Source organism: Physeter macrocephalus, chromosome 6 (assembly GCF_002837175.3).
Source record: "Physeter macrocephalus isolate SW-GA chromosome 6, ASM283717v5, whole genome shotgun sequence".
Taxonomy (NCBI): domain Eukaryota; kingdom Metazoa; phylum Chordata; class Mammalia; order Artiodactyla; family Physeteridae; genus Physeter; species Physeter macrocephalus.
The window spans coordinates 26,812,189-26,837,470 of NC_041219.1; the positions used below are offsets into that span (position 1 = coordinate 26,812,189).

At 35.0% G+C, this 25,282-nt stretch overlaps 2 protein-coding genes across 5 annotated transcripts in view; one reads left to right on the plus strand and one right to left on the minus strand.

Annotated features, from left to right (window-relative positions):
- The window catches only part of PLEKHG7 (pleckstrin homology and RhoGEF domain containing G7), a 90,285-nt gene extending 82,612 nt beyond the window's left edge, over positions 1 to 7,673 (plus strand). The window contains 2 exon segments of the mRNA XM_024127164.3: positions 3,713 to 3,810; positions 5,035 to 7,673. Of these exon segments, the coding sequence (XP_023982932.2) occupies positions 3,713 to 3,810; positions 5,035 to 5,139 (203 nt within the window). The 3' untranslated portion in view covers positions 5,140 to 7,673.
- EEA1 (early endosome antigen 1) overlaps positions 3,794 to 25,282 on the minus strand; it is a 144,559-nt gene continuing 123,070 nt past the window's right edge. For 2 of the 4 annotated variants that reach the window (XM_024127152.3, XM_024127153.3), the window contains 8 exons: positions 23,502 to 23,684; positions 16,799 to 16,984; positions 15,629 to 15,760; positions 14,429 to 14,614; positions 13,285 to 13,523; positions 12,908 to 13,028; positions 12,239 to 12,337; positions 10,523 to 11,520 (listed from right to left, as the gene is read on the minus strand). In XM_024127152.3, the coding sequence (XP_023982920.1) occupies positions 11,398 to 11,520; positions 12,239 to 12,337; positions 12,908 to 13,028; positions 13,285 to 13,523; positions 14,429 to 14,614; positions 15,629 to 15,760; positions 16,799 to 16,984; positions 23,502 to 23,684 (1,269 nt within the window). In that variant the 3' untranslated portion in view covers positions 10,523 to 11,397. The other 2 variants (XR_008617557.1, XM_055085245.1) reach the window with 2 other exon arrangements.

Consider the following 25,282-nt stretch of genomic DNA (forward strand, 5'->3'; position numbering starts at 1 on the left):
GCATAAACCAGAGAGCTGTCCCCAGCAAGCCTAAAAAGGGGCATCTCAGAGGAGCACAGCCTTCTTACTACAGTGGCCATAGTTAGAAGATTCTGCCATGATAAATGGATGTGAGTGGAGGAAGGTGTCAGATCCCCCAAGCAAGAGAGGGAAGCAGCGTGGGCTCAGGTCAGCCACAGCCCGGCCAGCCAACTGGACTTTATGGGAAATCTGACATCACAGGATTCCCTTAGGAGATGCATGTTTTTTCTCCTGTATTCCTTTTTCTTTTTCTTTTTCAATAAAATCCATACCTTTTTAAAAACCATACTTCCACCATCTTTTGTTACTTTTTGACTTGTCACTACCATTTCATTTCTGTTTTTTAAATATTTTTCTCATTGCTCTGGTGGTTATTTTAACTGTTCAGATACAGTGCATGAGGTAGAATAGCTGTAGAGTGAGACAGAGTAAAGTCTGAAAAAAGAAGAGATTGTGCTTTGGAGTGACAGAGACCTAATTTCACATTCTGGCTATATTATTCACAAGCTGTGTGACCTTGGAAAAATTCACCTAATCTGTGCCCTCATTTGTAAGTGGGAATTAGTTGACCTTTTTTTTTTTTTAAATTGAAGTATAGTGGATTTACAGTGTTCCAAGCATACAACAAAATGATTCAGTTATACATCCATATATATTCTTTTTCAGATTCTTTTCCATTATAGATTATTACAAGGTATTGAGCTTAGTTCCCTGTGCTACACAGTAGGTCCTTGTTGTTTACTTTATATATAGTAGTGTGTACCTGTTAATCCCAAATCCCTAATTTATCCCTCACCTTTCCCCTTTGGTAACCATAAATTTTCTATGTCTGTGAGTCTATTTCTGTTTTGTAAATAAGCTCATTTGTATCCCTTTTTTAGATTCCACATATAAGCGGTATCATATATTTGTATTTCTCTGTCAGACTTACTTCACTTTATATGATAATCTCTAGGTCCATCCATGTTGCTGTAAATGGCATTATTTCATTCTTTTTTATGACTAATATTCCAGTGTGTGTGTGTGTGTGTGTGTATACACACATCACACACATCATCCTTATCCATTCATCTATCAATGGACATTTAGGTTGTTTCCAATGTCTTGGCTACTGTAAATAGTGCTGCTGTGAACACTGCGGGTGCATGTAGCTTTTCAAATCATAGTTTTTGTCTTTTCCAAATATATGTCGAGAAGTAGGATTGCTGGATCATATGGTAATGCTATTTTTAGTTTTTTAATGAACATCCATACTGTTCTCCATAGTGGCTGCACCAGTTTACATTCCCACCAACAGTGTAAGAGGATTCCCTTTTCTCCACACCCTCTCCAGCTTATTATTTGTAGATATTTTGATAATGGCCATTCTGACCAGTGTGAGGTGGTACCTCATTTTAGTTATTTGCATTTCTCTGATAATTTGTGATGTTGAACATCTTTTCATGTGCCTGTAGCCATCTGTGTATCTTCTTTGGAGAAGTCTATTTAGGTCTTCTGCCCATTTTTGGATGGGTTGTTTTATAAGCTCTTTGTATATTTTGGAAATTAATCCCTTGTCGGTCGCATCATTTGCAAATATTTTATCCTATTCTGTAGGTTGTCTTTTTGTTTTATGGTTTCCTTTGCTATGCAAAAGCTTTTAAGTTTAATTAGGTCCCATTTGTTTATTTTTGCTTTTGTTTTCATTACTCTAGGAGATGGATCCAAAGAAATGTTGCTGCAATTTATGTCAGAGTGTCCTGCTTATGTTTTCCTCTAGGAGTTTAATAGTATCTGGTCTTACTTTTAGGTCTTTAATCCATTTTGAGTTTATTTTTGTATATGGTGTTAGAGAACATTCTAATTTCATTCTTTTACAATAGCTGTCCAGTTTACCCAGCACCACTTATTGAAGAGACAGTCTTTTTTCTCCATTGTATATTCTTGCCTCCTTTGTTGTAGGTTAATTGACCATAAGTGCATGGGTTTATTTCTGGGCTTTCTATCCTGTTCCATTGATCTTTGTATCTGTTTTTGTGCTGGTGCCATACTGTTTTGACTACTGCAGCTTTGCAGTATAGTCTGAAGTCAGGGAGTGTGATCCCCCCCCAGCTCCAGTCTTCTTTCTTAAGATTGTTTTGGCTATTTGGAGTTAGTTGACCTATCTTATACAGTTGCTGTGTGGTTTAAATGACACAAAAAGGAAAAAAATACATAGCACTGTGCCTAGTACATAGTAGGTGCTGAATAAATGATGTCAACTATTAATTGTTAATCATTATATTAGAACATCAGAGAGAAAAAAGCTATTCCTGACCATTTATTATCTCCTTATTTTATTTTCTAAGCCTAGCCATACCAGGTCCTTTTGTTTATTAAGCCCTTAGTAGCCATATTACAAACTAAACAGATGAGGGATACCTTAAATAACTGAGAACTACAGTTACAATTTTGAGGAACATGGATTCTGAAATCCAGCCAAGAACAACAACCTGATCTTTAAAGCCTCACTTACTACAGGGAATTTATAAGGAGAAAAATCAGGGAGTAAAACAAAAACAGCCAGATCTTTTTTCCATAAAGTCATTTTAATAGGTTTAAGTCCTCTCACCCCAGAGAAGCTGGACAGAATTTCATGACCTTGACAGGCTTTGTTGTGGTAGAATTTAGGAATTATGAGGTTTAGTCTATTACAATCTGTAATAGTGGAGTAGTTCTTGCAGTTAAGAAAATAAAAGTCTCATATTTGCTTCGATTCTGAAATGAGGCTCAGCTTGCCTCAGTGAGTCTGAATTAAACCCACAAACTTCAAGGAACAGAAATAATGACTGTGAGCAAGCATCAGCTTAATGATCATCCAGGAAGAGTCAGTGTTCTCCTCCTCCTGTCTGAAGTACTTGTTTTGACCCGGAGCCAGCCCTGGTTTGGTTTTGTTTGTTCCTAAACATAAATTGACTGTAGAAAGAATGTATAGGCTGCAAAATTTTATTCCTGGTGCTGTGTAAATAATTCAAGGAAGAAGCTTTCATTTTAAGAGCTCCAGCTGTATAAAAAGAGGAAAATCTGCTCTCCCAGTCTCTCCTATCATTTCTTTAAGAGACCAGCTAGGAAATGACAGAATAGACTGTTTCTTTTCAAACACAAAAACCATGCCAACATTTTTTTTGTTTGTTTTACATTTCACATAATTTGGTGGATGTTGGATTTTATTTGAGTCCATTTTTTTGGCTTTTCTTGGACTGCTGTGAAGCATTCAGGTGGTTTTGTATTTTTGCTACATCTTAATTTGTTTAACTTGTTTTGATGTGACTTCCCTTTAAGTACAAAAATAAAACATTTTTAAAAGGAGTGGTGGAGGTCAAAGAAACTGATTGCATTATTTTTCGTATTTGTATTATCTATATTTTACACACACACAATCTACCTATTGTGCTAAGCTTTCTCCTTGGGAAGGAATACATTTTCCATCACTTAAGCCATAAATGCATTTCCTCAAGCCCCAGAAGTCATTGGCTAAGGAAGAAAAGGTTTTCATATTTAAGTGGGCTCTCTTTGGACATAGCAGTAAAGTCTTGGTCTTGGAATCAGATTCTTTTTTAATCGACATAAACCTCCCACACTCAATAAACAAACAAAAATCCAGGTTCTGGTACTGAGAAACTGTGGATTTCATATTAAATGCTTTGGCTTTTTGTCTTTAATCTTTTTCTAGTCTTTGGGCTGAGAAATTCTTTCCTCATACAACATGAAAACAGCTATCAACAGTGTATAGCAGCATTCTTATTACAAGCCCAAACAGAAAACATCAAGGTATGTATTTCAATTTTGTAGGTTTTGATTCTTCAGACTTAAGGGAAAAAATCTCACCCCAAGCTCATTAAGGAACAGTGAATGGAAAGTTTTGTGTATCTTCCTCTCCTGCTTTGGGAAGGGGGGAGGTTGGAAGGAGGGGCAGGATATGAATATCTAGACCATACCAGGCTCAGAAACCTCAGAACTGACCATCTTCTTACATCCCCAGTGTTGACACAGCCTCCCTCATTTTTTCCTGTGGCAGAAGCTCAAGAGCTGCCTCTGACTTCTGGGGGGGTCTGTAGGAAATGGGGGAAGAACTGCTTTGGATTGCATGCTTGATTTTTAAGATGCTCGGATCAATTTCCAAAGCCCCAGTATGCAAACAGTATGATGCCAGCTTAAGTGAGGGGCTCCTGCAGAAATGAACTGTGTCAAGTCTTCTCTTCACCCCTTTGAAACTATGCTACTGTTTTTACAGCTATGGAGCTGAAGAGCAGCTGCCTATCTGACTCTGGTTTCTTTATCTTAGAAGTTTCCATTTTTTGTCTTTCCCCTGGTAGGCTTTCATCAGGGCAGCAATGTGGCCAGACAATTAATGGAAAACTACATTATTTTCAAGGAGTCAGTTTCCTCCCTCAGTCTGTTTTTCAAGGTATGCCACTGATTAAGAACTTCTGTTTCTACACAAAGTGGAAATTCAAGAAATTCAGCTTTCAAACTACTTATATTCCCAGTATTCACCTTTGTAATTAGTCATCATTGACTACTATGGTTTCTTGATTACTCACAACTGTTTATCCAAATTGCATACCATACTCATCTAATCCATTTGCATTTTCATATGTGATTAGAGATATTTATGATATATTCGATTTAATAAAGAAAATGGGAAACATAGGCAAATGTTTCATCAGTCTTCAGTTTTAAAGAGCAAGTCAGGGCTTCTCTGGTGGCGCAGTGGTTGGGAGTCCGCCTGCCGATGCAGGGGACGCAGGTTCGTGCCCCGGTCCGGGAGGATCCCGCGTGCCGCGGAGTGGCTGGGCCCGTGAGCCATGGCCGCTGGGCCTGCGCGTCCGGAGCCTGTGCTCCGCGGCGGGAGAGGCCACAGCAGTGAGAGGCCCGCGTACAGAAAAAAAAAAAAAAAAAAAGAGCAAGTCAACAAAGGAAAATATTGATCCAAATATGTGAGAAATTTAACATTCTCTTCTCTCTATATATTTCTCTTTTCTTTCTTAACAGAAAACATGGATTGCACAATTAACAGCAGCAATCTCTTGCTTCACTAAGAGTCAGGAAACCAAGATGTCCTTATTCACTTTGCCTGCAGAATCCTCAGAAATTTAGGGACCCAAAACAAGTGGCACACCTTTTTAGACATTAGGGATTAAGGTATTCTTTCATTCAAACTTGTAACACTTACCTAGTGATGAGCTAAAAGAAAATGTGCATTTTAAAGAAGTTCCAGAATTTAAGCTAGGAAATTCCTCAGCGTAGAGTAATAATGGCTGCAACAAATTTGAACCGGAAAGAATTTCTTGGTAAGTGTATACATGCTGATATCCAGACTACGTTATAATGCTTCAGTCAGGCTTGCAAAAGGGGTGAGGGAAGTATGATGCTATTATAATTCGTAAAAAGTGAATGATCAGGTAAATGCAGTATCGGGAGGAAAACAATGCCCACTGCTTGCATCTGATATGACTTCTAGCATCTTACTTTGTGTATATCTGTAATGAAACCAAGTTTCCTACATGACTTATAAATCAGCCTTACTGCTGTACAGTCCTACCTGATACAAAGTTTGATTGCTCTTTTAACATACTAAGCAATGAATAATAAGGTCTCCATCTTAGTAGCAGTTTTTAAATTCCTAGTCGCCAACAGTTTATTTATCTCAGGTATACTTTATATAACTCTTAACATGGAAGGAGAAAATCCCAAAGATGAAATTCCATTGTTTTAAGAAAGAAAAAGCAAATACCTGTTCCAGTTTCACCAGTTAACAGTTTTACTTGGGAAATTTCATAGAAATAGTAGGATATCTTTCTCTAAATCTCACTTTTTGAAGAACAGTGGAGTTTGTCATAAAACTTATTTCTGGTTTTGAGTGTGTGTGTGTGTGTGTGTGTGTGTGTGTGTGTGTGTGTGTGTGAGCACAGTACAGTTACTTCGTCTTATTTGGCAGGACTTGAAACATCATTAGAATTTCTTAGAGAGCTTGAACTATTATCATGGTGGAATATACTATTAACTGCATGTAAGGAACTAGTTCTTATAGTCAGATTATATCAAAAGGAAATCCACAGATTTCAATTTCAGACATGGTACCTTTTGCAGTTTCCAAAATGGAAGTGGTAAGTTTATCAACTTGGACTGCAAGACGAGTGATACCTTAACTGATCTCCTTAAGCTGGAGAATGGGATAGAAAGGATGATGCTTGGGCAAGTCACATGCACAGTTAATTCTTTGAGAAAAATGTGATTTCACCATGTAAACCAGGCAGTATAGACAAGTGCAGCATAACAGTTCTGTTCAAGGGCCAAGCACCATTAGAATGGAGGGTCACAGCCCATGTATAATAATGTCATATTTATTAGGAGTAAGTGAAAATGAAAGGAAAATCAGGAAAGCAGTAACTATGGTCAATGCCTAAGAATAAATGAGAAAGGCAAAGTACAGGAGAACAAATTTCAAGTGAGTTCTTAGAGATGAAAAATATGTATTTTTCTAGAAAAAAATTAACAATTGTCTTGCAAGGATTTCTAGATATCAGCCAACTTAGGAAAAGGGCAATGGACTAGGTGATCTCCCAAGATTCCTTTTAGTCCAAGTCCAGTAAACATATTTGTTTATATGTATAAAACTATTTTTTCCCTTAAATCTCATTAAAGGGAGAAAAAGATTGACTAAATTAACATGTAAATTTAATTAGTTAAGATGTAAAACAGCTTTAAAATATTCAATATGCAAAGAAATAATTAGCACTTCTATGTTCACTGCAGCACTAGTCACAATAGCCAAGATGTGGAAAAAACCTTCATGTTCACCAACAGGTGAGTGGATAAAGAAACTCTGGTACGTACATACAGTGGAATTCTATTCAGCCTTGAAAAGGAAATTCTGCAATATGAAACAACATAGATGAACCTTGAGGACATTATGCTAAGGGAAATAAGTCAGTCACAGAAAGACAAATACTGCATGATTCCACTTATATGAGATTTCTAAAATACTCAAATTCATAGAATCAAAAAGAGTGGAATGGTAGTTGCCAGAGGCTGGGGGTAGGGAGAAATGGGGAGTTACTAATCAATGGGCATAAAGTTTCAGTTAAGGAAAATGAGTAAGCTAGGGAGATCTGCTGTACTGTACGCTTTTACAAGAGTTGTCAAGAGGGTAGATCTCATGTTAACTGTTGTTACCACAAGATAAAATTTAGAAGAATATACTACTATGTATTTAAAGTGAAATTCTATAAAGCTCACAAAAGAGCATATCTAATATATAATATATTAAGTGCCTGAGGATATACATGTTATTCTCTTCAGAGGGAAACACAGAGTAAAATGAAAAATCACGTCTGGAACTTTGGTTCCCAGGGGAAAAAAAATCAGTAAAAAGCAATGGTACATTGAGCCTTTAAATGGTCACCTGGGTATTAAATGTACAATAAAAGGAGATTAATATTAATATTTTTTAGTTTTGTTAATTTTTCTCAGTAATGAATGAAATGAAAAGGAGATGTCTCAAGCAAAATAGCATTAGTAATTTCTCTTGAAATATGAACTTAATTACTATTCTTAGTTGAACATTAAAGCACACCCCTTGTGAGGTTGGGATTGACATAGATTGACATATATATATATATATATATATATATATACACTATTAATACTATCTATAAGATAGATAACTAACTAATGAGAACCTACTGTATAGCACAGGGAACTCTATACAGTGCTCTGTGGTGACCTAAATGGAAAGAAAATCCAAAAAGGGGATATATGTATACATATAGCTGACTCACTTTGCTGTACACTAGAAACTAACACAACATTGTAAAGCAACTATACTCCAATAAAAATTAATTTAAAAAAATAAAGCACACCCATTGTCTATATCCAAGTGCAAAGTTCTAAATCTGTAAATAAATTAATGTAAAATGGCTAATATCATCTTTTAAATAGAAGTCAGAATATATCTACTAGAAATTATTTTTAATATCTTTAGCATATTTTTTAAAAAGCAACAATTCAATAAAGGATTCTTCCATTGTTCTTTATACAGATTCAAATGTTATATAATTTATCAGTTACATTTATAATCAATAACCTTCCACTCACTGAGTTTAGAAACCACAGTATTTACTGAGCTAAACTCTCTCACAAATAAGGCACAACTACATGATCACAAGTAGTAAACAATACAATGAATCCAAAAACTAAACAAAATATTCATGCAAAAGTATCTACAGAAGTTATGAATATATGATCCAGTTCAAGAAATACAGAATGTCATATACATAACTGCATCATGGTACAGTAAATTCACTACTTCTACAGGGAGAGAACCTAGCTATTTCCAATTCTATTTTATACAATTTTACATAAATTTAGTAAGTTTATGCACAGTATTCACATTTGCAACAATAACTGATCATTAAAATTCAGGCAAAGGGCAATTAAGACAATAATGTGTGGTACATTATATAATTACAGAATACCATTCATCAAGCTCTTGTCTAGGAATACTAAATTGATGGCACGTTTAAATTTTATGGATCAAATCATCCATGGTTTCATAGCCAAAGTGCATTTTAAAAAAACTGCTATAGTCAAATAGGTCATGAATATCAAAATATATGATCATAATTTGCTTTCCACTTAAAAGCTAAACATCTTTATGCAAATGCAAGGTTAAAAAAAAGTGGCTTTAAAGTTCCCAAAACTATAAAATAATCATAAAGCCTTTTCAAGAGAGATGGGGAACTAACAAATTTGGCAGTTACTATGTAACATTACCGTGAAGAAACTATTAAACTAGCTAATAATTCCACATTAAGAGGTAGTTGAACAAAATTATACACTGCATTGAGGTTTTTGTGTTTGTTGCCCTCTTTTCTTCAAAATAAATCCTATACCAGCAGCTTTGTCTTCTTTCTACTAAAAATTCTGTAGGTGTAGTTTATTGTACACTAACCCAGCAAGACTTGATTTTAACTCACGTTTCTGTGCTTGGGTTTAGAATTTACTAACACGTGATGCCAATAGGCTTTGCATTAGAGCTGAGAGCTGGGACTCCATACGTGCCAGCTCTAAATCACTGACAAATAGTACCAGCAGACATCTAACATGTCGAACCAATAAGCACTCAGAAGATGACTTTTTAATTAAAAGAAACAGAAAACCCTTTAATTTTTGTTTCCAAAACATCTTATTGGTGAGATTAATAGCAAAATATTAAGTTTCATTTCTAAATATAATAGCCTAATTATTTGGGGCCTAGGAAGTGAGATTAGCTAGATGAAAAGTAGAAAATCACTCAAATACATACGGTTGTATTTGTTCCCACAATTTTTTATGAATATGTGGGTGGGGGGAGAAGACAGGGAAAGGCCTTCAGTGCACCCAATTGGGAGATGAGTGAACAAATATTCTAAGTCAGAAGAATCCCCGTGAAGTTTCATATCATAAAAAAATAATAATGGTGCTGTGAATGTTTTTCCAACATGCTTATTAATTATAAGTGTAGAATTAAGACTATTTGAAAGAATTTATATGAAAAGGCATAAATAATTTAGCTCAATTTTTACTATCCAACTTATTTTTAATAAAGAAAGATCCACTGTATTTCTTCGTTCCATACACTCAAGGATATATGTTTATCCGAGTCCAGGGACTCAATCAGGGTCCTTAGTAGCTACTGACAAGAGTTTACTTAAATGGGTTTTTTAAATAATTAAATGAATATATGGCAATCTCTTTGTTTGTATACATTATAGGAAGAGCATAAACATGATAATTTCATTTCAGCATGATATTTGAAAGCAAGTGTACATCATAAACTATGTATTGTAAATGAAATATTAGCTCCCATCCTTCCCTATTACCAAATGATTGCACTGAATGAATATATATCTTTACATTTCTTCTTAGAGTAATAAACCAATATTAATGAGTTTTCTCTTCAGATGTTCTCCAATTTTCCAAATTAATAAGACTGATAAAGTTCAATTCCATCGTTCAGCATCCAAATAAGCTAATTTTTAATTACCTTCAATTTGCCATTCTGTTTCAGTTCTAGTTATAATTTGGGGATTCCTAAATACATCTGTTTTTGGCGATACTCTATTATCCAACTGTTATTTCAAGGTAATTTCATAGCATTATTTTTGCAAAGTAAACAGATACACAGTTGATAATGGAACCCCAAATTCAGAACCTTTTAAAATTTAAGTCAAATTTAAAATTTTAAAAAATTCTTCCCTATTAGGTAAGAAGAGAATATAAAGCAGAAAATATAAAGCAGAATATTTAATGTCTCCTTACCATTTTGCATTTGTTTTCACAGAGAAGACTATAGCAATATCAGTTACTAGCTTTAAGATGCAAAATCTATAAAACAATTACAGTGAAGGTGAGTTATGCTTGAGAAGGTTAAACCAAATTACCTTGAAAAAAGCAGATCCATTAAAAAAGCAAATTCAGATTCTTGAAGATGCTAGAGAGACAAAATGAGGATATAAAATGAAGGCTAATCTCAGAACACTTCTCACTTAAACAGAGAATAGGACCATTATACAACTTCTATTATTCACCTTCCAACTGGGGATGAGGGTGGGAAGTTTCGTAGGATTCTCAATTAAGACTACGTGGGAGTTTAAAAATGAGATAGAAAAAGAAAAATTAACCCTAATCTTTAAAATACAACCCGAGGATAACCATAAAATAAGCAAATTAATTTTCCAGAGGTTTTCATAAAATCCACCCAAGAGAATTTAATCAATATTGTTAAAATAAAAACCATGTTTGAATTCATGGTTGATATTTAAATATAATCTGTATTTGGAACACTTGAGTAGTACATTTGTAACATAATGCAACTGAGCTATGGACCTGTGTATAAGGGAAAAAAGCTTTATAGTTCTATGCATTTCACAATGAGAATATTTAATATAATTAATGTGTTATTGTGCAACATATCTGATATGGTAACATCACCCATGTACATTTCTTGATACTAAATGTGGGAGAAAGAAGAAGTAAGCTATGGAAGTGCACTCATGTCATTTCTGAACAACGAAATTATACTTAAAAAAATACATTGCTATTTTCCGTCCAAAATTTATTTACATTTCATTGGCTACTTCTAAACTTGGCATGAAAGCTGTTCTGGGGTAAATGGAAAAAAGTAATGAAAGATGGGCTCGAGTCTCACAAAAATAGAAGAGTTTTACTTGATAACATTCCAAAATATATGAATTCTAATTTGGTTTAGTATTGCAACCACTGTCCAAACCGAATAGTAGTAGTCCAAGATCTCTATTATATTATTAAAAATCTAATGTTAGTGTAATATTACTCTGAAGTTGCGATAACCCATTATCCTTGCAAGTCATTGAAACATGCATCACAGACACGAACAGGCTTCTTGGAAGAAGGAGTTAAGGCATTTTTGGCTGAACACTCAGCACAGAAGATATTTCCACATTGTCTGCAGTGATGCTGTAAATGACAAAAATTAAACATCTTTAAGCATAAAAACTATACCAAAAGTATTATGAGACTACAAGAATACAGCAAACTTCACTGTGAAGGTATACTAACTTTCAAGTGATTAGCATTTAATAATATACAATCTCAGTATGTCAATTTAATCCCTTAGTTAATTTGAATGCTTCCTATTTAATCATACTGTACTAAACATTTAATATGGAATTTATCTTGGAATTCTCAGAAGAACCTTAGGAGGCATTTTAATGCCTTAATAAAGTGCTTAATAAAGCACTTCTATCAGGTGAAAAACTATTCCTATTTACAAAATGTTTCAGGCATAATTCTTCAATAGGAATATAAACTTGAAACATCACATAATGGCATTATTTAAAATGATTTTTTTATCTCTGCTTTTTCTTCCTTTAAGAGAACCCTATGATAACTAAAACATGAGTTCAATACTGATGCACTGGTTCAGAAAATGATTATCCAAGAGAGTAACTCAGTAGGAAGGTAATAACTGAATTTAAAACTAAAATAGAAACACATACACTAACCAGAAACAAGATTTCATGAAACTTAATTATTCTATGTAGTTGTAAATTAAAGTTAATCAATAAATGGCAAAACTTTTAAAATCTGTCAAATGCAGGACAATTTCGATGGTTAAAACATTGTCACTGAGGAATAAAATCAAGAACCGTAGCAATATAACAAAACCATTTACCCGTCTCACGGTTACTGAAAAGCCTTTCCCACAGGCCATACAGTTTTGTACTTCATTGTCTTCAGCCCACTTTCTATTCAATGCTTGTGTATGTTTGATCTATTCAAAAAAAAAAAATTATAATATTCAATGCTGTAAAGAATGATTGATAATTTCTAATTTGGTGGCCAAGTTTTAAAATGGATAAAATTTTAAAAATCAGAAATACTTTGGTCAACTTCCATTATCAAAAGCTGTTACATAATTAAGTCTGAATGACAATAAATAAATAAATAAAGCAAATCAAGTTTTATTCCTCAAAGGCATTGGTAATTTCTAACCTTTGGTGACTTCCCATTCATTCTAACCCTAAGGATCAATCCTTCCTTGGAACTCTGAGCATATAATCAGATCACTTCTTTATCACATAGCAACTCATTCCTTTGTGCTCTTGACTTTTCCCAATAATGGCGATTCATGAATGACGTGGCTCTCTAATCATTGGGGTCTCAGATAAGTTCTTTAAATCTTATACTTAATTACCCATAACACCTGCAATACTGCTACACAGGCAGTAGCCATTCAGAAGTATTATTAAATATGAGATTTTTTTTTTGATGTTGAAAATATGCTTTTCACTAAGAGGTAAATTCTAGACCAGAAAACTGCCTCATACACCAGGTGACTCACTTGAAGGGACTGATTCTCTCTGCCCAGTTCCTGCACTGCTGCAGTTGTATTATCCAGCTTTCTTTGCAATTCTAGTACTTTGGTTTGAAGCTTTTCTATTTCACCTTCTCCTTTAAGACACCTGAAATAGATTGCAAAAACAATTCATTTTAAAAAAATCATTAAAGACCCTCTCTGAACACAGATAATGAACTACTTTAGTAACTTTAAATATAATACATTAATTTCAATTCTGTTGTAAGGGTTAATTTTTAAATGGCTACTTAAATACCTGCAGGAGCACTTTTCTCAAGACTTCTATTTTTTTAAATGTGGAATACAACAACCTTTTTATCACTTAGCATGGAAATAAACTAATTTTACTAGACATCAACCACCTTTCTAGTAGTGCCCTCCTTTCATCTTGATTATTCTGAACCGTTGCTTCCAATACTGCAATTTCACCCCGTAAGTCGTCCGTCTGTTTCTCAAGCTCACTAACTCTCCGTTGACTAGACTGCCACTCCTTCTTTATGGTGCCCAAGTTTTCATTTAATGCTGTAATCTGCATGGTAAGTTTAGCCTCGTTTTCTTCATGCTGCTTCATTCCTACTTCTTTTTCTTTTATTTCGGAAAGCTGAGAAAAGGAAAAACAGTGGGTAAAAAACATATTACAAAAGTAGTGCAAAATTTTAGTTGTTGAATTTTAAATATTGGCAACATAAATAATATTACTTCTTCAGGGAAGAAGGCACTAATCATAATAAAACTGATTCCACAAACATCTGTGTAATTTGAACTGACAATGGTCATAACACTGAAATGGTGGTCAGCAAGCCTCTTATAAAATCAAACTAAACTAAAGCAATTTGAGATTTTCCTTTTTTCCACTAGAGCAGGGGAAGAACACATAGTTAGGGATAGCAAGGTGCCCTGGAGACAAAGCTGGCATTTTCTTTTGTCTCAAATTCCAAATGCATCCTTTTGTCTCTATCAACCTGCCAAAAAAACAATACTTCAAATCACTGTGTGAACTTGAAATTGCAATTCTTCAACGAAAACATTCAGCAATTTATCTGGGGATATTTGGACTTAATTCAACAGAGGAAAGCCAGATGCTTCCCATTTGGCATGCACAAGTTAGGGAAGGAAAGTAGACTGGTCATTGTAATTCCAAACTGAAGTTTCCGTTCCCCCTTAGCAACATTCAGTTTGACCAAACAAATGAGTTTAACATCATTAGCATTCATGCCATTTACCTCAATCTACATAGTTATAGGTTTGTTTGTTTTTCTCGCACTAAAAGTTTCCCCCCTCATCATGTTTTATTGAATTTTCACTTACATAAACCCAAATATAATCACAGAATAAAATATTTCCAATCACATGTCAGCTATTTAAACAAATCAGATCTCTTGTCTTAAATCAAAAATTAAATGTTAGGTGAGCATTTGACTCATAACTTTTAAGTAGAAAAATCCTCTCTTACTGGATTAATTTACAAAATCAATTACAAAACACACCTCCCACCAACTAATTTACCAGTTTAGCTTCCTTCTCCATAAATTCTTTCTTCAGCTCATCTTCTTCCTTTTTCATCTGCTCTTTTAGCATTTGCTGGGTTTTCTTCTCCTGTTCAAGGGTTGCCTTCAGGGAATCGACTTTCCCTTGAAGCTCTAATTTCTGCTGAATCAAAAGCTGTTTGGCATCCTTGAGATTTGTTACCTCCTATGAGAAAGTAAGACCAAAATAAATCATCCTTTATAGTAAAAAAGAAAAGTAGCTGAAATTTATGCAACTTATTACAAAATAAACAGTTTTATTAGCCTCTTACAAGAGTCTTAAAGTTCAGTATTTCAAACAGTTGATTAAAAAGGTGAAATATTATGTACTTCCTGCTCAACAATCATTTAAATTCAAGTGATGCTTTGCATGCATACGTTTTGATTAAATTATGTGAAAAATTTCTACCCCTTATTTTCCCTTTCTTCATTTAGAAAGCATTTATTGGTTCAACATTTAGTCATCACACACTGTGTTAGGTTCTAGGGATATATATAAAGATGAATTATATACATTCCCTGCTTTAAGGAAGTCACAGTCTGGAAGAACATAATGACATAAAGAGGTAAGTAATTATAAAGCAAAATGGCAAGTATACTGATAGACATAAGAGGTATTATGAGAGCACTCAAGGGAAAATCCAACCTTTCTCTAAGAAAATGACATTTTACAAACATTTTACAAATTATAAGCAGTTAATTTTTTCAGGTGGCATGCCAGCCATGCTAATGATAGGAAAAAGTTTCTAAACAGATTATTGAAGGATTTTAGAAGAAAAACGATTAAAAAAACAGAATCCCTTAAAATCTTAATTCTAAACTCTTACGTATTTTGAAGTTTACTATCTGTAAGCATAATGGATAGCTCTGTCGATTATCACCTCAACAAAATCTAAACTTCTAGGGTTACTTTGGTTTATTCAGTAATTTGAAAACAAAGGTAACGTAGTTTCAATATGTGTATAGATGTTATGCAACACAAGAGCACTGTGAGAGCGAGAGTATTTGTCAAAAAACAGCAAAACAGTGTGCCTGGCACAGTTTGTCCTAAAATAAATAAAGTGTGTGTGTGTGTGTGTGTGTGTGTGTGTGTGTGCATACACACACACATGTATATATACACAAATCTTTTTAATAACACTAATACAGTACAAAAGGAAAAACGATTATCTTCACATACCTTTATACTTTCTTGCTTGTGAGACTTGAGTTCTTCACTCAATTTAGCAATTTCTTTTTCTTGTCTACACTTAATTTCCTCTATCTCTGCCAATTTACATTTTTCATTTACTAGTTCTTTTTCTTTCAGTGACTATAGAAAAAATGATTTATTTAAAAAAGTTTTAATGTAAATACTTAAAAGTAATGTAACAAAAATGACTGCTACTATTTATGACTGTCTCTGCCCCTTGCACCTTAGTTAACTTGAGCAAATTATTTACCTTCTCTTGCCTCTGTGTCCGTATTTATACAATATGAATAAGATCGTTATAAGGATTAAATAGTTACAGTAACTATTAAAATTAATAGTGCCAGGCTAAAGTTTAGCTAAAACTACCATATTATGCTTATTATCATCATCACTATCTTTATATAGGGCACCTAGGGAGGAGAAGTATACATTATCTAATTTAATCTCTATGCCAGGTAGCTCTTTTTAATCCTCATTTTATAGGTAAAGGAACAAAGACTTAGAGAAGTTAAATAAGCTATTAAAAGTAGAACCATAAAGCTAAAACAAGATCTGCCTGATCTAAAGCCCTTGTAATTAAAGGCCTCTAAACTATAGTTCCGTCAGAATTTTCTAACCTTGAGGCACAAATCATAAATTTCATGCCAGCCTCACCAGCCCCATTACTACAAAAACATCCACCAATTTTTAAATTAAAGATAATTCAGAGGTAATTCCCTGGTGGTCCAGTGGTTAGGACTCCGTGCTCTCACCGGCAAGGGCCTGGGTTTGATCCTTGGTCAGAGCACTAAGATCCCACAAGCCACACAGTGCAGCCAAAAAAAAAAGAACAAAAAAAAAAAAACAAAAAAACCACATAATTCAGGAACAGCACAAATAAAATATACCAAGAACTTCAGGAATTGTACACTTCAGAATAATATCAGATGATGGAAATATAAAATTTCAATTATGAAACCAAAAATAAAATGTTTCCTAGAATTTGAATTTCTCATTCATATAAAATTTTAACTGATCTTTAAACGTACTGATCATAATACAATGCTTTCAACTTTGTAACTTAGCATCATTTATATAAAATACACCCCTTACCCTTAGAAAAAGCTGGTTCTTAATTTTAAATACTAAGATTCTAGATTTAGTCAGAAAATAAAATACCTTTTCTTTCTGTATATCCTGTAGTGCTTTACTCTGCTCCTTCAATTGCTGTTCGTTCTTTGCTAAATCTTGCTCCAAAGTAGCCTTGGTGGTCTTCAGTTCCTGAATCAATTTATTTTGGTTTCCAATTTGATTTCTATTTGAAATCAAGTCCTCCTGTGCTAGAGAAAGCTTCTCTTCTACAGACTTACAAAAACAATTTCCCCAAATTATTATATGTCATTTTTTGGCAAATTTCAACAGAAACATAATAGTTAACAGTTATACATAACAGTTATACGTAAGCATAGTGGTAAATAATATACTTTAAAAAGATAGTAAATGGGGGCAAGACCTAAATAGACATTTCTCCAAAGAAGATATACAGATTGCCAATAAACACATGAAAGGATGCTCAACACCACTAATAATTAGAGAAATGCAAATCAAAACCACAATGAGGTATCACCTCACACCAGTCAGAATGGCCATCATCATAAAATCTACAAACAATAAATGCTGGAGAGGGTGTGGAGAAAAGGCAACCCCCTTGCACTGTTGGTGGGAATGTAAATTGATACAGCCACTATGGAGAATAGTATGGAGGGTCCTTAAAAAACTAAAAATAGAACTACCATATGACCCAGCAATCCCACTACTGGGCATATACCCTGAGAAAACCATAATTCAAAAAGACACATGTACCACAATGTTCATTGCAGCACTGTTTAGAATAGCCAGGACATGGAAGCAACCTAAGTCCATCATTGGATGAGTGGATAAAGAAGATGTGGCACATATATACAATGGAATATCACTCAGCCATAAAAAGAAACAAAATTGAGTTGTTTGTAGTGAGGTGGATGGACCTAGAGTCTGTCATACAAAGTGAAGTCAAAAAGAGAAAAACAAATACTGTATGCTAACACATATATATGGCATCTAAAAAAAAATAGTTCTGATGAACCGAGGGGCAGGACAGGAATAAAGACTCAGACGTAGAGAATGGACTTGAGGACAAGGGGGTGGGGGGAAGGGAAAGCTGGGACGAAGTGAGAGAGTGGCAGTGACATAAATACACCTACCAAATGTAAAATAGATAGCTAGTGGGAAGCAGCCGCATAGCACCAGGAGATCAGGTCGGTGCTTTGTGACCACCTAGTGGGGAGGTTGGGAGGGAGACGCAAGAGGGAGGGGATATGGGGATATATGTATACATATAGCTGATTCACTTTGTTATACAGCAGAAACTAACACAACATTGTAAAACAATTATACTCCAATAAAGATGTTAAAAAAGTTAAATTTTTAAAAAAAGATAGTATGTTATGCCCTTCAGTAAGATGATGTAAAAGAGAAAGAATGCTAGATAACTAACTCTCTTGCCTATGCAAAATACTTGTAGTATTTTGCATAGGCAAGTATAAAATACTTAATAAAACTGAAGCAATTCCAAAGCTTCTAGAAATAATCTATAAGTATTTACTAGCTAAGTGATACGAAGAATATCAAATAAGTAGGAACCATATCAAACACACTCAGAGAACATATACATAATGAGAAGATATGGGGAGACATGGGAAAAAAGCAATTTAAAAAGAGATAGTTAAACGTGACATTATATATGCATATATGTTTTGTAGGATCTACGATGGCCCTTGACATGCTAAAAGGTTTATTTAATAAATAGAAAGGGGTTTTTGTCTTGGGGGAAAAAATGTATTTCAAATCTGCCAACCTGATTAAGTGAACTAAAAGAGGAAAGTCAACCAGACATCTGAGGCTGTACTTCTAACAAGGCCATCACCCCCATCCTCTTAACTTCTCATCTGTGTGGTAGAAGTAGCGCTGTCAGTTAACACAGTCCATAGTTACTAACTTGTTCGAAGGCCCAAATACTTCAAGAAGCTGAAGCTAGGGGAAAGAGCAACTTTTTGACTCATTAGGTTTTGATTTGGAGGTGGATATGGTAACAGGTGGGGAATGGAAAATGGCAGGAACCTTGCCACTCTCAGCTGCTAAGGGAAATAACTCTAAGATGCTCTTCCACCATCTAGAAGAAGTTTATCTTATTCTGGAGATATAGTTTTTTTGAAAAAAAAGCAGAAGATACAATTCAGGAGGAATCACTGCTATCTAGGCTTGGCTAGAGTAAGCATTTGATAAAGAATCGATGAAAATTAAATGAATAAATGAAAACCTTATTTAAAGGGCTTTACTTAAGCTTCCTGAAAGAGATTATTCCTTACAAATAACCCAGTTCAGAAATCTTTTCTGATATAAATCAAATTTCCATTTTCAATAGCTTCCAGTAGAACACTAAGAACTGTAAGACTTCCTTTTTTTGGAAAAGACTTAAAGTCATCTAGTCCTTTACTAATCAAGCAGCTAAGCTTTAATTGAGTATACTACTAAGGTAGACAGGAGGGTAAAAGATGGTCCTGGACTTAAGGAAGCTGACCATATAGCCTGGAAAACAGAACCAGGGTATAAAATGGAAGTTGCACAGGGTATTAGAGCATTTGCTATGTGCCAAATGCACAGAAAAACAAGTGTGAGTGTTCTCTGTGGAATGTTTAAAGAAGGCTTTGTGGGCATGTGGGAACTGACCTAAGTATCACAAAAGGTGAGAGTGATTTCAGAGAAAAAGAATAAAATTTGACAAAGCCTAGCCCATACTGTCTATAGCAACTGTAATTCGGTAAAAGAGGTCCTGATCTAATGCTAAAGAATACCAACACTTGCTAGAGTCTAAAAGCAAGAATACCCCCAATCTCTGACCACAGAATTCCAAAATGCACATGGTTTAAATAACAGCCTATAAAATTGTGAACTCACAAAATCCTAGTGACTAAATCTTTAAAGTCAAGTTCAAAATCTGCACTATTTTCTGAGACATGTTGTTCTACCTTGCCTCTGAATATTCATCTATGTCATTCAGCAGTATACTGCCGTTTCAAATTTTCCTTTTATCTTTCTTGCTTCAGACTATACTATTTTCATCTGCTCAGCATCTCTTCCCTTGGAGAACTCCCTCTCCCATTAGATGGTTTACTGGGGCTATCTTTAACCCACCCACTGCCACTGGAATAAGCAAATTCCTGAGTAGATCAAGTACCAACCCTGATCCTGAATACCCCAATCACTTTATAGTAATGTAGCAAAAACAAATTTTCTGCACTGTTCTGTGGTAGCTATTGGTGTTTTTTTTGGGGGGGGGGGGTCTGTTCAACAATTTTTCCCTTTTTTCTTTCAAAATAAAACTTTAAAATTTTTAGTTATTACTTTTTCTTGATGTCTGATGAAATGACATAAAGAACAGTACTAGGCTAAGAAGATTTACATTTAATTCTAAACTTTTTATCCTAGAATTTTCACTTCACTGAGGGTGCATAATTTACAGTTAAACACCACTTCTACCTTTCCTGGAAAACAAAGAATAGCACACAGCATAGCCAGTTTGAAATATCCAGTCAACAAATTTTAGTATTTCATAAATAATCCAGCAGATGGGGCTAAAGGCATAGATCAAGCCAGCCGGTCTTCCATTCTACTGGTGTCTTGGTATACACCGTCAGCCCACAGATGGCAGCCTTGACTTAGGTGTCATGTTACAAGGTTCTGAACCTCTCCCTTTCTCTCTTATACATAAGGTCATATAATAATCACTGAAGCAAAACAAAAAGAATGGCTGATCCCTTATTCTGGCCTATAAATATTATTTGAACTTTCCTAGGAATTTTTTTAAAAATTAACTTAAGTAGTTCAGATACCTGTCATTTTGGAAGGAGTAATTTCCAAATATCCTATTTCATAAAAAAATAAAATAGGATATTTTGTCAATATCCTATTTTATAAAAATTTGTCAATATTCTATTTTATAAAAAAATTTCAATATCCTATTTTATATTTGTCAATATCCTATTTTATACAGAAAAATTCTAGTGAAATAATGGTAAAACAATAAAGGGCTACCGGTCTTCCCCAGTGGCATTGCCGCGGAGCGGCTGGGCCCGTGAGCCATGGCCGCTGGGCCTGTGCGTCCGGAGCCTGTGCTCCGGAGAGGCCGCAGCCGGGGGGAGGCCCGCATACCACAAAAAAAAAAAAAAAAAAAAAAAAAAAAAAAAAAGAATCCGCCTGCCAATGCAGAAGACGGGTTCGAGCCCTGGTCCGGGAAGATCCCACATGCTGCAGAGCAACTAAGTCCGTGCACCACAACTACTGAGCCTGCGCTCTAGAGACTGAGAGCCACAACTGCTGAGCCTGTGTGCCACAACTACTGAAGCCCAAGCGCCTAGAGCCCATGCTCCTCAACAAGAGAAGCCACCGCAATGAGAAGCCCGCGCATCGCAAGGAAGAGTAGCCCCCACTCACCGCAACTAGAGAAAAGCCCGCGCACAGCAACAAAGACCTAACGCAGCCAAATTAATTAATTAATTTTTTAAAAAAATAAAGGGCTATGACTCAGAACAGCTGAGATCCAATCATCATTCTGTTATTGTGCAAACACTAGGCTTGTCACTAACCAAGCAGGGCCTCAGTTTCATCTGCAAAAGGAAGCTTTGAAGAGAAGAGTCTATCCACAGCCTCTCAACAGTTAAACTCCACAACAGCCTTTATCCCTCTGTCTTTCTCTTCTTGCCCATGTTTACATTTGAATTTTTCTTTTGTGTATAAAATTAGAACATGATGTAGCTTTCGAGCATAATAAAAATAATTGTTGGCTTAATGAAAAAAATACTGATTTAAAAGATCTAAGTCTTATTACTGTGTTATGCTCTTGGGTAAATAATACATCCATATGAAGAAAAAACGTGATTTCTACAGAACTTCTACAATCAGTCATTAGGTTTCATCTTCTCTGTCACCTCAATGTCATTTGAATTCATGCACATTCGGCATCCTTACTACTACCAGCCCGAGACGCCACCATCTGCACTTGGACTACCACAACGTCTCCTCTCTCATCCCAACGTTCTGCCACGTTCCCCTACAATCCATTCCTTCTCCTGCAGCCAGTTATTGGCCTAAAATACAAATCCGAGCACATCCTTTCAGTGGTTCCCTCCTGCCTTTAGGATAAAGTCCAAACTCTTCCACAAACCCTCCCTGACTTTCAACAGTATGGTAAAGGAAAACTAATAATTTAAAGCTACTTAGAGAATACAGCAAGTAAGACACTTTCTAAATGTCAGGTGGTATTTTTTTAAAAGAACTCTTGCTAATTGTGAACTTTATATGTATAAAATATCTACTGTTGGCCCTATGAAAATTCTTTTACCCAATCTCCTGTTTCTTTGTCAGATCATTAGTCACCACTGATTCCTTCACTTCCTTGCACCCTGTATGTTATTCAGCCCTTTTGTTTCATATTCTCTCTCCCATTAATCTCTTCTGTTCCATCCTCTTTAACTCCAGTTCTAATCAGCTCACAGCTAGATTACTGGAGTTTATGGAGGAAGGAAGGGAGACAGCCTCTTAACTAATCTCCCCAGCACTAGTTTATGCCAGATCCAAACCAAGCTGCTATCTATAAACCCGTTCCAGGTTGTTGCCTAAATTATATCTTCTTCATTTTATTCCTCTGCTTAGACTCTTCATCGCCCCCCTCCCCCAACCCAGTATAAAGTCCAGTCAGTCGTCCTTGCTAGGCATCTAAGATACCTCACAGTTTGATCCCAACCTTTTTAACTTTAACTTCCAAACACAAACCAGCACTCTAGCAAGACAATTATGGTGACTGCCTCCTGGCTTTGCTGGTTCCCACTGCTGCACCTTTTCTCAAATGTGCCCCTGAGTGAACTGATCTTTCTCAGGACTCTCTGTGTATTCAAATTCTTATATCCTTCAGGACCTGGTCAAGTCCTACCTCCTTCATAAAGCCTTCCCTATAGCAGCCTATGAATAAAGTATAGACATAGTATATTTATGTATATTATATATTAAAATATTCTGTGATTTTCAACAGAATTTTTCAATAAGGTATTTTAAATTAGTAAAGAAGCAAAAATCCAAACATAGGAAAGTATCAAAAAGCATACTATTTCACTATGACAAAAAAGAGAAATGGCTAACTCTTCTGCGAGAGAATACAAATGTTCCATTTCCCTTAGAGAATTGATACCTTAATGCTACATAAAAATTGTTTACCCTTTTTCCATAGCCTTCATTTTAGTAAAAATGATACTTTAATCAAACAGTATTGCCAAGGGCAAAATATTCATATATGTTTAGATAATTAAGGTTAAGTTTACTTTGAGCTATAATCTAATTTTAATCATTATGCATTCCAGTAGTCTTGGGAAGTTGACTAATATATAAAACTAAAGTTAATATTGTTTGACAAGCAACAGTAAAATTGCTTGCATTTTCACAAGTGGTTTACATTTAAAACTCCTTAGATTTTTTAACAGCAGTCCATTCTAAAAGTTTTTTTTTTTACATAAAGGCAGCAAAGTCCTTAGATAAGCCAATGTAGCAATTAACAATTTCCAAATTATTTCTATTAAAGATGTTATTTTTAAATGCCTGTATTTACATATATATTTTGTTATATAAAACAATTTAAAAAGCATGTTTCTCCAAATATAATAATTCAACAGAAAACAAGCATGATATTCCACAAATACTAACATTCCCATGCCCATTTGGGTTCAAATCAATCATTTAATGAATGTCTATAAAGAACTTATTGGTTTTTATGATGTAATATAGTTCACTATACCTTAAGATCTTGCCTTGTGGCAAGAAGTTCAGATTCCTTCCCATAGAAATCAGACTGAAGCTGTTTTAGACTTTCCTGACTTTTTTCATAGGTATTTTGTAACACTGATACTTTCTTTTTCTCTGCTGCAAGTTCCTGTGCTGCTTGTGTTGACTGCTGCTGTAGTTTACTCTCAAGTTCTGTCTGAAACATACAATAGTTATTTAAAACAGTATGCATACCAAAAACCAGTTACAAATATAGAATGAAATCCACACAACTAAGATTCCTAAGAACAAACTGAATTGTAGTTATGCCCTAAAATTCTACTTTAATAAAGTGTAACTTACCTTATAGTTACAAAATTAAAGAATTACAAAATTCACCAAGTCCCAATTTAAAAGACAAAAAATGAAAAAGCAATTAAATAAAGAAAAAAAAATTTCACTGAGAATTCCCAAGTACCAAGGTCTCAGGAGACTGAAAGTAACAACTACATTCTGATGGAAGATACAGTGCTGTATGCTTTAAAAGATGATATAATTTAAGGTTGAACCATGGGAAATTTCTACACAAAATAATTAAAAAGCCATTACTAAGTTGAAGTATATTGTTTCTACTCCTTGAAATTCAAGAATAACAAGAAATTTCTACAGGTCATCTTTATTAACATCAAGGCAGAAAAAGAGAAGAAAATGTTGCAAAGGTGCAACTCCTCTAAACTCTAAACCTTCAGTCTTTAAGAAGATTCAGGAGATATGCACAAATTATGACATAAATAAAATATATTTACATATAGCATAGCATGAAAAGAAGCACTTGGCTTTTAAAATAAATACACTTCAATGAAACTGCTGTTGAAGTCATCAGCGACCCCCTTGTTCCAAAATCCAATATTCATGTCCTTGTCCACATCTCATTGAACATCCCAGCAGTCCTTCAAACAGTTGATGATGCCCCCTCTAGAAACATTCTTCAACCTGGTTTCCAGGACATCTTGTGTTTTAGGTTCTCCTCCTACCTCACTGGTCATTCCATCTTAAAATCTTTTACTAGCTCCTCTCGTTTGATCTCTCAATACTGTATGACCCCAGGGTTCAGTCTCTAGCCCTCTTTTATTCTATATACAGTCTCTATTTAGAAGATTCCAACTAGACTCTTTTTTTTTTTTTTTTTTTTTTTTTTTTTTTGCAGTACGCAGGCCTCTCACTGTTGTGGCCTCTCCCGTTGCGGAGCACATGCTCTGGACGCGCAGCCTCAGCAGGCATGGCTCATGGGCCTAGCCGCTCCACGGCATGTGGGATCTTCCCGGACCAGGGCACGAACCTGTGTCCCCTGCATCGGCAGGTGGACTCTCAACCGCTGCGCCACCAGGGAAGCCCTAGACTCATTTTTATTAAGAATATAGATATAAAGTACTGTAGTTTACAGCTAGGCCTCGAAATATCTTTTTAGGATCTGTTAGGAATAAGATTGATATTGTATTGTGTATAACCTGCACAATGTGGAAAGCAGATATATCTGTGCAAAATCTTTGCCTCTGTGCTGTCAGTGTGATGTGCTTTCTGCATGGTTATATATTACTAGTGATTTTATCAAAACTTTTAAAACTTAAATTACATGGTAAAAGATCTGTAAGAGGCTGCATAAATGTTAGTTGGCACGTAAAGACAATTGTAGAAGTTGAAGACATGATTGCTATATTTCAGTGTTTATTCCCACTCAACATATTGCCTTCTAAGCTTTCTTTTTTTGTTCAAAGCATGATCTTAAAGATATGTTTAAGTTAATGGACATAATGC